This window comes from Halichoerus grypus, chromosome 5 (genome assembly GCF_964656455.1).
Source record: "Halichoerus grypus chromosome 5, mHalGry1.hap1.1, whole genome shotgun sequence".
Classification (NCBI taxonomy): domain Eukaryota; kingdom Metazoa; phylum Chordata; class Mammalia; order Carnivora; family Phocidae; genus Halichoerus; species Halichoerus grypus.
The window spans coordinates 49,105,452-49,123,440 of record NC_135716.1 but is presented as its reverse complement, the minus strand read 5'-3'; the positions used below and the strand labels follow the sequence as shown (position 1 = coordinate 49,123,440).

General features: G+C 36.8%; 1 protein-coding gene across 17 annotated transcripts in view; it reads left to right on the top strand.

The window, feature by feature from the left end:
• The window catches only part of RALYL (RALY RNA binding protein like), a 677,252-nt gene that overhangs the window by 540,095 nt on the left and 119,168 nt on the right, over positions 1–17,989 (top strand). For all 17 annotated transcript variants that reach the window (XM_036094135.2, XM_036094143.2, XM_036094141.2 and 14 more), the window contains one exon: positions 6,421–6,496. In XM_036094135.2, the coding sequence (XP_035950028.1) occupies positions 6,421–6,496 (76 nt within the window). The remainder of the gene's footprint in view (positions 1–6,420; positions 6,497–17,989) is intronic.

Genomic DNA, 17,989 nt, shown 5'->3' with positions numbered 1-17,989 from the left:
CTTATTTAACTTAGATATAAAGAAGAAAGGAAAACTGATTAGATTTTTTAGAACATGAAATAAATTTTTTAAGTAGTTTACTGTGAAACGATATGGTTAGTAGCCCAACAGGATATTTTTCAGTTGTTTGATTTTGAGGTTTAATATTAGAAGAATAATTTTGGAGTAAACTTTTATTTTTTTCAACCTATTTTTTTCATGCTAACTTGAAATATCAAAACTTCAAAACAGATAGGGGGTCTGTTCTATGAGTCTCTTAGTTGGTCCTTACTGAGGCTCACAATGTCATAGGACAAAATGCAGATGCCCCTCCTCCCTCCTTGTGGAAGTCTGCTGTCTCCAGTCATCTCCTATCCATGGGTAAAAGTTTAGCTCCCTTCTGCTTTGTCCCTAAGACCAAAAAGGGGTTGGGGGAGTTCTTCCACACAGGTATGATGTATAGTGTACCCAAACAGAAACACTTTAAGAGACTTCTTTTTAATGGTACTTACCTAACTTTACTGACTCTCTCTACAAAAATATAATTCTAATACTCAGATAATAGAGTCCACCTTCTTGATATATAGGTACATTTATAGGTACTTACGCAAAACAAATAGGAATTTAACTAGGATTTTTTGGATGATCTCAAAAAAACTTGCTGAGAATGATTAAACGTACAGCCTTTCTTGAGGACAGTACACGATTTCTAAATATTAGTATTTGGTATGATTCTGTTTCCAAATTTGGGAATTTAAGAAATAACACTTTATTTTCTGTATCTCAATGTTTTACTCCAAAGCCCCTATCTTATAAGAGGAGCCAAAAAGTAAACCTTGGTCATTGTTCTCTTGCCCTACCTATGGGAAACTTACACAGTGCCCGACAATCAGGGAAGGAAACCTCAGGACGTCTCTCCAGCACTGACCACAGAGTTTACTGGTCAGATGTGATTTGCCCTGTTTGCATGGTCCCTTTTAAGGCCAATAGCTCTTGAGACATGAAAACCTGAGCCTTGGCTTCCAAATAAACCATGTTGTTCTAAAGACACAATTAAATTTTATATTTATAAAGTTCAGTACAATGGAAATGCTCGTTCATACAGAGCTTGGCAAGACTTCATGTTCACTGACTAGTTGAGCTCACTGATCTCCGTTCCTCCTCCCTGGACCACATCCAACCCCTTTCACCCTCATCCCTGTCCATTAACACCAAGTTATGGATGATCTCCACTATAGCAATATGAAATATATAAAATATAAGTATTTCCTGTAATAAATTCAAAGGAAAATTATGCATTTGAGCACTATTTTATGTCTATAAGAAACAAAAGATTTTTTTCTCCATTTTTTAAAACTTTTGAAGAGAGGCCCATGTCTGGAAATACTGAGTTTAACAGCCTTTCATGAAAGGCTTTCCGTTGTATGTGTATGCTGTCAGACTCCTAAGTTTATCTTCAGAACCACTAGGACCATATTATTTTTTAAAAAAATGTATTGTATGGTGACTAACATAACATAATAAAATTTAAAACGAAACAAAACAAAACAAAAAGGTGTTACAATATTTGTGTTGACAGACTTAAGTCTCAAGCTTTTTATTTATTTATGAGAATAGTTTTACATTTTCAATTCATAGTGGAGATCATGGAGTCTGAGCTAGAGATACACACGTTGTGTCTTACTATATTTCATGGACATGTGTCCTCTACCATCATTACAAACCTTATAAAAATAATAGAAATCTGCTTTTGTTTCACTCACTTTTTTGTTCCAACTCTGTCACATCTGAGAGATTCAGGCAGCCTTGATCGTTGGCTGGGCCTTATCCCAAATCATACAAGAGTCCCAGTCTTCATGATTCATTCTCACAAGTGTCCTCTACTCGGAACCCAAAATTATATCCCAGTCAAATTAGATGTAAAGTTTTAATTGGGGTCTCTACTAATCTACTCATATCCAATAATCCCCCCACCCACCCAACTGCTCTTCTTTCCTGATATTTCCTCATTCACAATCTTTGCTGAAACCACCTGTGCACCAAAACTCACTACCCCTGACCTGAATATTTATCAATTCACAACTTACCATCTTTGTTCCCATTTTCTTTAATCTTTTATTAGTTATTAAATATATACAAAATAAAATTTATACTATATTAGAGTTATAAAGAATGATGCTATATTAAACACTCATGTTCCCACTACACATGCACCCTTAATAGCACATTATAATTAATTTTCAAGTCTCCTAGTTGTCCTGCCCAAGTTCTACATTCTTTTCTGCCCTTTAAAGGTAACCTTCATCCCAAATTTATTGTTTATCTCTGCTTGCTCTTCTTTTATTTTATTACATGTATTTGATTCCTATGCAACATTTGTTTAAATTTGTATTTTTATTAACATAAAAGGATTCATTCTGTCAATGTCTTTCCATGACATCATTTTTTGGTCAGTGTTATGTTCCTGAGATTCAGTGTTTTTGCCTGTGTCTCTAAGTCTCTGTCTCTGTCTCTCTCCCTGTCTCTGTCTCCCTCTCTTTCCCCCCTGTTGTATAGTGTTTCATTTTGTAAATATATCACCATTCGTTTATCCAGTTATCTATCAAAGGATATTTGTGTTTTCCTAGGAATTTTTTCTATCTTGCTGTACTGCAATGAACATTCTTGTATATATCATATGGTGCACATATGGAAGAGTTTCTTCAGGTACATACATACCTCCTGGGTCATAGGCCTTGGGCATTTTAAGTTCACTATAAACTGCTAAATTATCTTCTGAAATAATTGTACCAATTTATGTTTATACCTGCAATGTACACATATTCCAATTGCTCTCAAACCTCACCAACTCTTGATATTGTTAGACTTCGTAAATTGTTGTAAATTCAGTGGGTATCAATTGTATCCCATAGTGTTTTAATTTGAATTCTCCATTACTGTGCTCGCTTCGGCAGCACATATACTAAAATTGAATTCTCCATTACTAGTGAGGCTGAGAGTCTTTTCATGTGTTTATTCAGCATTCATCTTTCTGTAAAGTGCCTCTCCTGTGTTTTTTGCCCAATTTTCTATTTGGTGGTTTGTCTCTTTTTCCTATTATGTAAATCAGTTTTTTATATATTCCAGAAAGAAATCCTTTCTCAAGGATTTCTTCATCTAGTTTGTGGCCCTTCTTTTCATTGTCTTTATGTGACTTTTGATGAGCAGAAATTCTTTTTATTTTATTGCAATGTAGTAGAATTTATCAATCCTACATTTTAAGGCTAGTGCTTTTTAGGTCTGGCTTCAGACTATCCTTCCATACTCTGATCTCATAAAGATATTCTACTACATTCCTCCTAAAAGTTATATATTTTTGCCTCTCACATTTAGGTTCTTAATCCAATAGTAACTAATTTTTCTGTATAGTGTAAGGTAGAGGTCCAATTTCATATTTGTCCTTGCACTAACTGGCAACCAATTATTACAGCTTCAGAAGCCTATCCTTACTCACTGATCAGCTATGCCACCTCTTTCCTAATTCAGACATCCACATCTGTGTGTGTCAGTTTGGAGGTCCTCTTTAGGTTTTTTTCCAAGGGTTATTCTGACCTCTTGCTCTATCATATAAATTTCAGAATCAATTTATCCAACTCCACAGAGACATAAAAAGAATGTTTGGTGATTTTATTGAAATTATATGGAATCAATAAATCAACTTTGGAAGAATTAAAATGTTTGTTATATCAAGGTTTCCAATTTCTCTATTCATGTAAGTTAACTGTAAAATCTTCTAATACAGTTTTATAATTTTCCTTATAAACATTTTTAAAATGTTATGATGTATTTATCCCTAGGTACTTTACTTTTATACTATATAAATTACATCTTTTAGAATTATATTTTAAAAACGTGTCTTGCTGTGTAGAGATAGGAGTTGAATTTTGTATATTGGCTTTGAACCCAACAAATTTATTAAACTTTTATTGATTATAATAATTTGTGGATGCTTTGGAGTGTTTATGTGGATCCACTTATTATCAGCAATTATGACAGTTTCATTTCTTCCTTCCCATTTCTGATACTATTTCCCTGTCTTCCTTCACTGACTATGAAATCCAGTACAGCATTATACAGAATTAGTAATAGAGAATCCCCTTTTAAATTCCTTGATACCAGGGGCTGGCTCAGTCGGAAGAGCATGCAACTCTTGATCTCGGGGTCATGAGTTCGAGCCCCTATTGGGTGTAGAGATTACTTAAAAATAAATAAATAAACTTTAAAATAAATAAAATAAAATAAATTCCTTGATACTAAAGAAACTGTGGCCAGGGTTTCACTATTAAGTATGACATTTTCTAGAGATTCTTTTTTTGTAGCTATCCTTTATGAGGTAGAAGGAGGAAGTCTCCATTTCTTCCTAATTAAGGATTTTAACACACATGGATGTTGAATTTAGTGATTATATGGTTCATATTCTTTAATGTGGGCACTGTCTCCTGCCCCCTCTAGTTCACAAGGGCATGAAAGCTAAAGCTCAAGTTCTGGTTTCAACAAATGTCTTCAAGGAACAAGGTAGAGTCAGTCTTCCACTTCCATCTGAGTTCCTGCTTTCACTCAGGTGTAGTTTTCTATGAACGCCTTACTTTCCTACTAGCTCAATGTTGTATTTTTTAAAAAGAGATACATTCTACAGTTGACCCTTGAGCAACATGGGAGTTACTGACCCCTTGTGCAGTCAAAAATTCACATATAGGGGGTGCCTGGGTGGCTAAGTCGGTTAAGCTGCTAACTCTTGATTTGGCTCAGGTCAAGATCTCAGGGTCATGAGATCCAGCTCCTGTGTAGAGCTCTGCGCTCAGCAGGGAGTCTGCTTGGGATTCTCTCTCCCTCTCCCTCTGCCCCTCCCCAGCTCTTTCTCTCTCTCTCTCTTTCTCTCAAATAAATAAATAAATAAATCTTTTTAAAAAATTCACATATAATGTTTGACTCCCCCAAAACTCAGCTATTAATAGCCTACTGTTGACTGAAAACCATACCAATAAAAGAAACAGTAAACATATTTTGTATGTTACCTGTATTATATACTGTATTCTTACAGTAGAAGTAGGCTAGAGAAAAGAAAATGTTAAGAAAATCATAAAACACATTTACAGCACCATACTGTATTTATTGAAAAAAATCTGCATATAAATGGACAGTGCAGTTCACACCAGTGTTCAAGGGTCAGCTGAATTTTATGTAGAAATTTTGGTTGTTTTCATTGGTGGGTGGCTCATCCATCCCTAATCCAGGGTATTTAGCCCACTGTAAGAAAGAGAAGTATTCCCTTTCTTTTCTGTCAAAATAACGCCCCTCAATTCTTTCAAAGCTTTTCTTGAAGTTTGCCTTTTTTTTTTTTAGATTTTCCTTTTTATCATGTTTTAGAAATTTTAACTTTATTAAATCTTGTTTTTTATGTAATTTTCCAAACCTTTGTCACCCAACTTTCTAACCCCTTAACAGTTTTACACATTTCTTTAAGACAGAAGTTGGTCAGCTGTATGTAAATACTCTTTTGTCATGTACTTAAGTATCTTATTGTCTTATCTTAGACACTTTATCATGGTTTTAGTTCACAAAGGCCAAGGATGTGCTCTCTTCTTCTGACCACCCCAGAACTATAACTACACATTCTAGTTGCTGAGTGCATTGTGCTATTCCCTCAGTAAACTTGGTATGCTCTACAATTCCACCCTTCTACATTCCTTTTCTACATAGATGGAAACATATTGTCATGGGAAATTAATAATTCCTCTTATGACCAAAGCTCTATTCCATGCAGATGTCTATGCAAACTGAGACATTCCTGGCAAAAATCCAATTTAGAAGGATATCTCATTCTCTCTCTCTCTCATTTTTTTTTAAGATTTTATTTATTTATTTGACAGAGAGAGACACAGCAAGAGAGGGAACACAAGCAGGGGGAGTGGGAGAGGGAGAAGCAGGCTTCCCGCCGAGCAGAGAGCCCAATGCGGGGCTCGATCCTAGGACCCTGGGATCATGACCTGAGCCAAAGGCAGATGCTTAACGACTGAGCCACCCAGGCGCCCCTCTCTCTCTCATTTTTACTAAACATTCCTCATTTCCTTTCCTCATTCAACACTGTCTTTTTTCATAGTTCTTATCACTTTCTAATATGTTATGTATTTTTCTTATTTATTTTGTTTGTTGTTTACTGTCTATTTCTCCCCCAGTAGAAAGTAAGTTTTATGAGGGCATGGAGCTAACCTGTTTGGTACATGACACAGCTCAAACAGTGCCTGGGCTAGAGTAGGTTGAATAAATATAACCGTCTAATAAATAAATGGCATATAACATTTGTAGAGGTAAATGGCAAAAGGAAAAAGAAAATCTCATGATTTATTTTTCTCATATGGATTCATTTTTCCTAATCAGTGCTATATTATTTTTTGCTTTTAGATATCAATATGGCAGGAGAACCCAAACCGTATAGACCAAAACCTGGAAATAAGAGGCCCCTTTCTGCACTTTATAGGTAAGTAAGCAATTTTGCAAGATACAGTAATGGAAACTTGTTACGACTTTAGAAGGCAATATAACCTATAAGGAATGTTTTAAAGAACAATCTTTCCTGGCATAAAGTACAACAAAATGCTGGTGATCAGCATATAAATATATCACACAGCATTGGTAGGGATCTTGTACACCTAACCTTCCTATCTCCACTTAACCCTTATACAAAATAATCCTCTAATAAAAATCTAATAAAAATCTCTCGTGACTCTGCTGACAAAGTGGTGGAAAGGTCAGCATCTTTTAAGTAGTGTATGCAGTGTACTGTAGGTATTTTTCCTGTGTTGTTTACCTTAACTTTCATAACCAACCTGCATTGTAGAAACTGCTACTCTCACCTTACAGATCAAGAACCTGATATGCATTTTCTTAGAGATTTTCCCTAGCTCACACCATTTGTAAATGATGGCACACAAATTCAGACTCATGCTTTCTGATACTATATCTTGAATTCTTTCCACCCAATCATTCAGCCTCTTTCTTCACAAACTACATGTTAATTCCCCCCCTACTTCTCTAAAACAGCAAATGCAGTCTATCCCTTCTCCAGAGAGACATTCCTAACTACCTTTAACTTTTCCTAATATACTTAGGTCTGAGTCAACTTAACATTCTGGTCTTTCCCCTCTACATGCCCCAGTTTATCAATGTCCACACCCATAATTTCAATTGTAGGTGGATAAGTAGACGGTATTGAGGGTCTTTATTGTTCTGTGTAAACTTCTATCACTTTAAGTAAAATTCAGTTCCTTTTGGGAAGAAGACAAGAGTAAACTCATAGAACTTTTAGTTCTTTAAAAACAGCCACTTTTTTTTTGCATTTTTTAAATTTTATTATGTTATGTTAATCACCATACATTACATCATTAGTTTTTGATGTAGTGTTCCACGATTCATAAAAACAGCCACTTTTGGAGAAAAAAAAAATGTTCTGCTGCTAAGCCATATGTCCCACTTGATGAACTTTTGCCATAGGTTTTTGTATTGTTAAGTGCAGATTTTGTATTTCTTTCTCTGTTAAATTCCCTTTTGTTGGACTTAGCCAATTATTCCAAGCTATTGAGGTTTCCTATTATCCAATTTATTTAGTCTTCTCCCAGATACTTATCTTCATTCCATCAGTGTCCACATCCAAAGAGCTAATGTAAGTATTGAGCAAGGCCCCCCCTTTTCCCTGATATTATTTGGATAAAGGAGAACTGAGTTATACTTATAAAAATTGATTATATTCTGATCTAGTACAGTAAGAACAGTATTCAAAAGATAGCTTGGAGCTGTTTTTTTGTCTTTGTTCTCAAGAACCAGCATTATCTCCTTTTTTCAGCCACTCACAGCCTCATTTCCCAAACTATGAAAGAAAAGGGTCAGAATTCGATGAGTTTCAGGTCCTATTCATTCTTAACACCCCAGTGCTCTCTAATGTGTGACCATCAGAGACCTTAAGGATATATTGAAAATATGTCTTAATTGCTCTTATTATTTTGACTGTGTGGATTTATTTAATTTTAACTTAAAAATTTATATAAAAATGGAAAAGTGCAGGTCTTAACAATTTGTTAAATGATCATAAGGCAGTATTGATGTTAAAGGTCAGAAATGAAGTCACCAACCAAAGGCAAGTGATCCTTTCTGTACCTTGTTTGAGGTAAAGGATAATACTAATAAAACTGAAAAATGTAACATCTTTTTTGATCAGATTCATTTTTAAATGTATGTGTAGAACAGCCGTTAATGCAGAACATTTGAAAAGTCGAATTTTCAATGATTAACAAAACAAACTGTCAGTGGCTTTTTTTCCTCATCAGAGAGTTACCACGGTGCAATAATGTTAGTTTTCATATTTTCCCTGTTCTTGGACTGTTTTGATTTTCCTATGAAAATAGAAGCTTATGACAAGAAACAGATGTCTTTTTAACTATTATTTCTCTATTACTAAATTATGTTGAATTGTGAATTCAAACAAATCAGAAGCAGAAGCTCATTTAATCTGATATATTGTATACAAATCACATTAGTGGAGAAATGCTTATTTATCCTGTTCTCATCTGTTTACACAAATGAAGGCTAGGATGTCATGAAATTACAAAGCGGTAACAAAGGGAACAAAAGAGAGGGAATGTGCAGCTGAGAGAGCCTTTTTATACACACTTTCTCATTCTGACATAAGCTTCATAATAGTAATACCTTCTTTTTATGCGGGCAAACTGTGTTTTCCTAGTCAGTATTCATCTGTTCACCACAGAACTCCACAAGGTTGGTATTATGTGCCTTGCATTATAAATGAGAAAACTATGTTTCCAAGACAATAAAGGACTCGCCCCAACTAAGGTAACAAGATAAGAACTGAACTCTGGTTTTCAGCTTTCAATTCTAGTGATCTTGCCACTAGATCCCAGCTCCCCATATTTACTCACCTGCTACTATCTAAACAATACAGATTATAAAAATCAGAGATTCCTGCCCACCAAAACCAATAATCAGTTATATTTCTGTCCATGAATATCATGCCAGCAGGTGGCAAAGGAAAGATTCTACACTAGACAGCGTAAGAACAAGAGTTACAACCAATTTCTGTGATCATAGGGCACAGGTTGTGAGCTTCAAGTTCTTTATCTCACATAATGGTTGTACAATTTTCTTCATAGGATAAAATTAAATAATTGAGGCAAAAGCACCTGGCTTAGTGTAGGGCATACGGTAGCAGCTTGAAAAGAGGTTGTTTCTGCTTTCCTATTCTTTGTATCTTGAGTCTCTTTTCCTTATCTGTGAGATGAAAGAGCTGAAATAATTTCATTTCTCCATTCATTCATTCATTCATTCATACAAGACATGTTTATTGTGTGTCTACTATGGTTTAGGCACTGTGGTAGCTGCTTTTCAAGGCAAATGACATGGAAAATGCCAAGTCTACAGGGCAAGGAGAGAGCAAATGAAATAAAATAAATTATTTTTCTGGTTATTAGTAACCTCCAATACACCATTGTGCTCTAAACTGCTATGTCTCTGTGTCTATTTACTCTGTTGGGGATGTGTATGATGTACTATCAGACTTTCTCCTTCATCTGTAACCATTTCATCTCCATCATCAACTACAAAGTAGTATTTACATGGAATACTCACTGAGGCATTACTTTGCTCTGTTACTTCTTGTAACAGGATTTTCAGTTCAGCCAAGAAACCTTCACCAAGCATTTATCATGTGCTAAATTAACATGGTATACTTGAAAGACACAAAAAATTTTAAAAACATACCGAAGCTTTAAAATATTTACTGTTAAATATGAGTGAGATGTACATATAAATAAGGAACATAAATAAAGTATACATTCAGTTTTGTAAGAAATGAGAGAGTTACTGATCCTGCCAAGGGGGAAGAGAGTGAAAGGTCTGGGTGACACTTGAGCCGGCTTCTGCACAGGCAAGCATTCACTCAGTAGACAAAGAAAAAGAAGGGCATGCTGGGCAAAGAAAACGTGAACAGGGTGATAGGCACAGAAATAAAGAAAATCATCTCATGGTGAGAACTAGTATAGTTCACTTGATGAAGAGCAGATACCTGGAATGCTATGGTGGCTCAGGCTATCAGGATTTTAATATGCGTGCTTATCAGATTAAGGAGATTTGGCTTTTATGCTACAGTCAACAAGGAGCCATTTGAATATTGTGAGCAGTTGGAAATGGAATGGAAGGATGAGTGAGAGTCACAGGTATGTCCAAGGTTTCCAGCTTATGCCACTGAGGGGATGATCATATGAGTCTGTTAGAAGAAAGAGGAAAGACATGACAAGCAACAGCAGGCTCAAGTATAGAGTTGGGGAAAGGAAGCAAAAGAAATTATTTCAGTCTTAGACATGAATTCATAAAGACAGACAATTCATTAGAATAGCGCTTGTAATAAAAATGTCTCCCATTAGGGGCTATTTGTAAATGAAACATAATTAATCATTTGTGAACATTCCATAAATATTGGACCTAGTCCTAATGGTGAATAGCAAATCTATTCTCTAGGGAAAATATTGTAACTTTTAATAAATTGCTGCTTCAAATGTGCTGTGTACATTACACAGTGTCTATGAAGGTCTAAAATAAAATTCTCCCCAGGAAGTGAGTTTCCCTGCATGCCAAGCTCCAATTAATGCTAAATAATAGCTAAATGAGAATAATTGTATGATGGTTTTGTTTCTGCTTGTAAAGGAGACAGACCTTTCCTCTCTGAAGTGAGTAAAGCTGACAACCAGAGAACAAAGATACTATTTATCAGAGCTGACCAAGTACAGGTTTTCACTCACCTAGAGGCGGCCCTCCCAGTCACAGGGAGCACAACCCAGTAAGACACAGGAAACGAAGTTTCATCCCACTCATTGCATGGATATTGCTAGGTATCATTCCCAAATATGGTTTTATGCCAAATATGGTTATACAAATGCCTTTGATGGCAACCTTCCCACCTCACAGAGATGACCGTGGATATCAAGATTGTCACTGCAAGTAACTTTAAGGCTCCTTAGGATTGTCACAGGATGACCTATGGTATCACTATTTTAAGATCATCACAGTTAATGGTGATAACCATGAAGGCAGGTTGTATTATAGGAACTTCAATGACCAGAACACTTTCAGAGGCTGGACCAAGTAAGATGACTCTGCAGAAAAATATCTCTGGTGATTTGTTTACCACTTGACCTACGTGAGCTCTGTTATCATCCTTCATGGTGACTCGGCACATCAGGGGACCCTCAAGTGACCCAAAATGTTCCCTAGGATCTTGACAATTGAAATGAAAGCAATAGAGGCTAATTTCAGCTAATGCTAAATAGCAAAAATCAATATGGAGGAAAAGCATCCTGGACATCTCTGCTTCATTGACTTGCTCTGTTTGCTGAGGAATGTTTACCAATTAGCTATTGATTATTTTATGTATTTTCTGTCTCCTTTTATAATGTCAAGGATAATACACATACATTTTCATTTTCAGAAGCTTAGTACATCCATTGTCAGTGCTCCCTTTACCCTGGTAAAGGCTTCCATTTCACTTACCTAGTCAAGTGGGCCCACTCAGAAAGCCATCTGGGAATGGACTCTGTGGTTTTTAAGTGGAATGTGAGGAGGACAGGAAACTGTTATTTCCACCCCCTGGGCCAATGCACCCTGTCCTTCTGGAATGGGCACAGGCCCCAGCACTAACACGTCCACAGGGTTCAGTTTGAAAGCAAGTTGCTGCTGGGTGTCTGTAGCAATCACAGTCTCTTCTAGCTCTTGATTCAGTCTTGGGCAGTCAAATTACCGGCATGGAAAAATGTGGTCGCCAATATCCACGAGAGAAAATACAAAAACAAGCAAACAAACAAACAAAAAACCCTCCACTTCTAAAATTCCAAGCTGAATATCCATACATCTGGGTAATTGAGGGTGACTTCTCTTTAATTCACTTCTCAAGTGAACATGAAATGCTGTTGAACCAGAAAAAGGTCCCAAGCATGCACTTTGAGGATGGTTTAAAGTTGTGCAAATGTTTCATGTGAGGATGTTTGGTGGAAAGAGTGTCAGACGGTAAGAATCAAGAATTAAGTGGGAGTTAGGGGTGGGGTGTGGCAGATAGGATCAAGCAAATTATACTTAGAAAACTTAGGCAATAATAGGAAGTGAGCATCAAACTTAGCTACGAGATTCCCAACAGTCAAGGCAAAAAGGGGATGCATGGTAATGTATGTAACCATCTATTAAAAGCAACTACTCCGGGGCACCTGGGTGGCTCAGTTGTTGAGCGTCTGCCTTCGGCTCAGGTCATGATCCCAGGGTCCTGGGATCGAGCCCCGCATGGGGCTCCCTGCTCTGCGGAGAGCCTGCTTCTCCCTCTCCCACTCCCCCTGTTTTGTTCCCTCTCTCGCTACGTTTCTCTCTGTCAAATAAATAAATAAAATCTTTAAAAAATAATAAAATAAAAATAAAAGCAACTACTCCAATTTGTGATAAGAAACTATTTTTCCCTGGGGCACCTTGGTGGCTGTCGGTTAAGCATCTGCCTTTGGCTCAGGTCATGATGTCAGGGTCCTGGGATCAAGCCCTGCTTTGGGCTCCCTGCTCAGCAGGGAGTCTGCTTCTCCTTCTCCCTCAGACCCTCCCCCTTGCTCATGCTCTCTCTTCTCTCTCTCAAATAAATAAATAAAATCTTAAAAAAAAGAAACTATTTTTCCCTAACTCTCTCTTCTCAGAGAAACTTACCACATGTAAAAGTATCTAAACAGCATGGTAGCTAGTACCTTCAGTACTAGTTATACAATAAACACACACACACTCATGCACACAAAATATTTTTAAACTAATGGAACTTTCAATAAAAACCAAGAGCGAGCCACACAGATTTTTTTCTGCTTCTCCCAAGACTGTTTACCATCTTGTAACCAATTGCATAAAACTAAAAAAGAGTGACATTCCAGGATAGCTAGATCTCCAGAGCAGCCCAGATTCAAATTACCTATATTAGCTACATACGAGGAGGAGAGAGAAAGCAAGAGTGGGCTGACCCCTCGGTTGGCCTATCCACCCAGCCCCAAGGACTGGAAGAAAAGGACCATGCTTGGTAGTTTATGACCTTTTACACAGGGGCCTCTTGACCTGTTACTTAATCCTCCTCTAGGATGGGGAGAAATGGAAAAGGAACAGTAAACCTAGCATCGGATAGAAGGGGCTGAAATTTCTCCTCTTCCTCACAGTCAGCAGGGGCAGATGCAGACATGCAACTCTTTTCTTCCAGCTGGCAACACTACTTTAGAAGCTGCAGGCTGTCCTGAAATAGTTGCTTTCTTTCATTTGTGGGAACAGGGTTTTCTGTTGAACCAAAGCTTCCTTGTCAGCAGGACTCAAGTGTTATGGCCTTTTATGCTATATGTTCTTTGTGTCTCACTATGTTTTTGTTCTTCTTGCTTTGCATGATGGGGTATTAAGGTTAGAGCACCAACAGAAACACCACTAGTCCCCACGAAGCGTAGGAGGATGATAGTCATATCATATTGCTGGGTCAATATGTAAGTGCTCCCTGCCTGGGATTAAGGTGATTTCTGGATTTTTTTATCTTCCAAAAGACAATTTCCAAAAGATGGAGTGTCTCCACTGTCAGTGCTGATTTCATTTATTTTCATCATTTTATTTATTTGGTCATTATCTTTAGATCTAGTGACCTGTTTTGTAGAATAGCTCTTGGTAGAGAACTTTGGGCCCTGAACTTCCAACCTAAGCTAATTTAAGTTGGTTGTTTTTCATTTCAAAGAGTTATTTCATTCCTTCTTTGTCCACCAAGGGCTCATATCTCGTCTGTCTTCTCAATCTACACATTAAGTTCAAAATTCCAGGATATGTTTCCTTTTCAACAAGACTACATGGATCATGAAAGAAACTGAAATGTGTCTAAAGTCCTATTTTTAAACAAATAAAATTAAAGACTAAAAAATCCTTAGTGTGGGAGTGGTACCCTCTCTTTACACTGTTAATAATAAAATGAAAACCAAGATCTTTTCCCAACCCGGAAATGCTTTCCACAAAGGTAGTAAAGAAGGAAAACACCCTTCTTATTGAATAAGCACCCAGAATGTGATGCACATCATAGGTAACCTGCTAAAAGTTCACAAAGACAGAAAGGAATCTCACACCCTTTTTAATATAGCAGAGCAGATATAACCCATTCTGTACATGTTCTCAAGATAAACAATAACTAATCCTCAAGTAAGAGGACTTGAAAGCACCACTTGTCATGCATAGTTCATTGTAAATTCATCTGGTAACTGGGGTGACCATCTGTGTCAGTTGACTTTATCCAGACGAAAATTAAACTTCTCCTGTCTTTATGATGAATAGTTTTGCAACCTGGAACACCTAAGTTAGACTCCTACCCTCCCACAGAACCTGGGAGATAGGGATGCTATCTTCTTTGATGCTTACATTTCAAAGAGATGTCCTCAAAACATCTCAAAATATGGCTCTCACATCCTCAAAAAAAGACACACCTAGGTCATAAAGTCCTACTTAGTTTTTTTTTTTTAAAGACTTTATTTGACAGAGACACAGCGAGAGAGGGAACACAAGCAGGGAGAGTGGGAGAGGGAGAAGCAGGCTTTCCGCTGAGCAGGGAGCCCGATGTGGGGCTCGATTCCAGGACTCTGGGATCATGACCTGAGCAGAAGGCAGACGCCCAACCACTGAGCCACCCAGGTGCCCCAGTCCTACCTAGTTTTTAAAGAGATTTATACATTTCAAAGTGGGAAGAAAGTCTTTACAATGACAAATTCCCTAGTGTAAATGATCAAGGAAAAAGGAGGGAGGGAAAATAGTTTTCCTAATTTTCAAGAGGGAGTTTTAAATTTCTAGGGTATTGTCCCATTTTTCTTAAAGTGCAATTGAGAATGATAATTTACAGACTTGCTTGTGTAAGACTGATGGGAAGTTCCTTGTATCATGCCCCTTCCTGAGCAGTTAATGCTTTGTACTCCCTCACTGATTGCTCCTCAGAATTCCCAGGGCTTTTACTATAACATTCCCAGCATACATACAAGGATGCTTTGTGACCATACTGACTGCTTATGTTCTAAAAAAAAAAAAAAAAAAAACAGTAGTAAGAGAAGTGTCACGAAGTAGAGGAATGTCTGAGTACAAGAAAATGGGGAGAGGAGAAAAGATGAAATGAATATTCACAATCTAGATGGACATAATTGGATTAATGAGAAGCCAAACAGCTTTTTTTCTTCTGTCATCTTTTCTCACTTTTACAATGTGAATGATTTTTATATCACATATAAGTATTTTATAAAAGTACCTAATTTCAAAAAAAAAGTACCTAATTTTGTTATCTTTATAAAAATGTATTTTCTCCTGGGGCGCCTGGGTGGCTCAGTTGGTTGGGCGACTGCCTTCAGCTCAGGTCATGATCCTGGAGTCCCGGGATCGAGTCCCGCATCGAGCTCCCTGCTCAGCAGGGAGTCTGCTTCTCCCTCTGACCCTCCCCCCTCTCATGCTCTCTCTATCTCATTCTCTCTCTCAAATAAATAAAATTTAAGAGAAAAAAAAATGTATTTTCTCCTGGTCAATTAAAGTTTGAAAAGAACTTACCACAAATTATAAACTAATAGAAAAGTTTGAGTTATAGAAAGGTTTTTTTTGAGGGGCGACTGGGTGGCTCAGTTGTTAAGCATCTGCCTTCGGCTCAGGTCATGATCCCAGGGTCCTGAGATTGAGCCCCGCATCGGGCTCCCTGCTCCGCGGGAAGCCTGCTTCTCCCTCTCCCACTCCCCCTGCTTGTGTTCCCTCTCTTGCTGTGTCTCTCTCTGTCAAATAAATAAATCTTTAAAAAAAAAAGAAAGTTTTTTGAGATTTTAATCATGAGCAAGTTTTGCACAGTAAAAAAGTGAAGTTTGTTAGCTTTGATTGGCTTTAAATATATTAACTAGAAAACGGTCCACAAATTTTCTTATAAAAATTATATAAACTAAATGCAAGAATAATTCTTCCAATTGAGTTATAAATGCTAAAATGAAGCTTGAAATGCTGCCCCTTTTTTTTTGATGTCTAGAAAGATGAGGGCAAGAAAGACAGCATAGTTTCACTAGATTATTAGTCAGCCATGTATGATGAATGTTTCTCACAAAAATTTGTTCTTTTGGAAATTAATTAACTCTATTAAACTTTCAAAATGTCTTTCTAGTGGAATGATAGCATGATTGATAATTCAACCTTACCGGTATTGTTAAATAGCAGAATACTCAGAGTACTAGTGAATCTTCTTCCAAACCCAAGCAGTGACGTGTATTTCATTTATGTTTACTGGATGGTGGAATAAAAGGACAAGGGGCTTGTTTTGAGTTAAGCATATTACGTTGCAAATGAAATTGAGATGTTATATAGTTTATCCTTTAATATTTATTTGAAATATCTTCTCTCTGGCAAAATGTCTGCTTATGTGTCAGAATCACTCAGTTCTGAAAAGCTGTCTGTGGTCATTAGAAGGAACACTGGACTGGAATTTAGGAAACCTACAACCACATCATGAAACCTACAACCACATCATGAAACCTACAACCACATCATGTATCTGCCACTACTTGCCTGTGTCAGCCAGGCGATTATAAGCAGTACAACCTCTTTTAAGTTCACCTTTCTTAGAACATGAAGGAATGGAGTTAAACCATTTCTTACTTGATTCCCATTTCTAACACTCTGGTATTCTGCTGTTTATTTTCTAATCCAAAAACAAAAGAAAAGCAAAGGTCCTTTATTATCAAGTTTATTCTTATTTTTCTTTCAAACTCGATCCAGTATCTTAAATAAAATATTCATATCTTTTGACTAAGCAATTTCCAAAAACATATCTAAGAAAATAATTCTAAATATTTAAACAATGTAAAAATATATGAAATTGTTCTTAAGGTGTTCTTTGAGTTTTATTTCAAAACACTGAACAATCTGATCCAGCCAAGATATTATGCAATAATGGGTATGGGCACATTCATTAGATGGAATGTTCACGAAAGTGTTCATAATGACATGGAAAAACTTTAAGGTTTGAGTAGACAAAGAAGCAAAATTATATAAACAGTATATATAACAATATATAATTATATAAACATCATGTATTATATAAACACACAACCAAAACTATTTAACAAATAAAATAAATATATGCAGAGAAAAAAATAGAAATCAAAATAGTCGCTGTGATTCTTTGGACAGTGAGGATACGGGTGATATTTTTCTTGTAACTTAAATACTTAACGCAAATTTTCTTTAATGAGAATTTTATAACCAAAGGAAAAGAGAGAGAGATTTACAAGCCAGATATTTTCCAGTGGTAGCTAATAAACATCACACAAAAGCACTCACAACAGGCAACAATGAGGATTTTTTGTGCTTAGTGTTGTGCAAGGTCAATTCAAAAGATATAGCCCTTCATGTTTGGAACTACACTTCTTTGGTTACCGCTGTTATTCGAAAAGTTAGTGTTCTAAACGGGGCAACTCCATTAACATTCAGGGCAGGCCAACAGTCTTGTGTGGTGAAGCAGTTAACTGCCCAGGCTAACTGTCGGAAGTGGCCTGTCAGTCAGTCAATGCCACTATGGGATTAGGAGCTCAGTGTGCAGAGGGGAGAGTGAGAAGCAGCGTGCAGGGGAGAGCAGCTGAAGTCATCTAATCTTCAAAAATGAAAAGTCAAAATTTATGAGCCCTTCAGTGATGCAATAAAATAAGTAATCAGCAATGTGTAGTGATGGCAGTTCTGACTACAGATTAGTGAACCAGTAGTAAGACAATGGCGCTTGCCTGACAATAGCTATCCCTCTTTGTATTTAAAGCTGTAATCCAGTTGCTTTGCTGCTGTTGATGCTTTAAAAGGGCATAGAGTACGTGAGCTACAAAGAGTAACAGAATAGTTTGGAATAAAGCCCAGAGTTAAGTCCTTAGGATACAGAGAA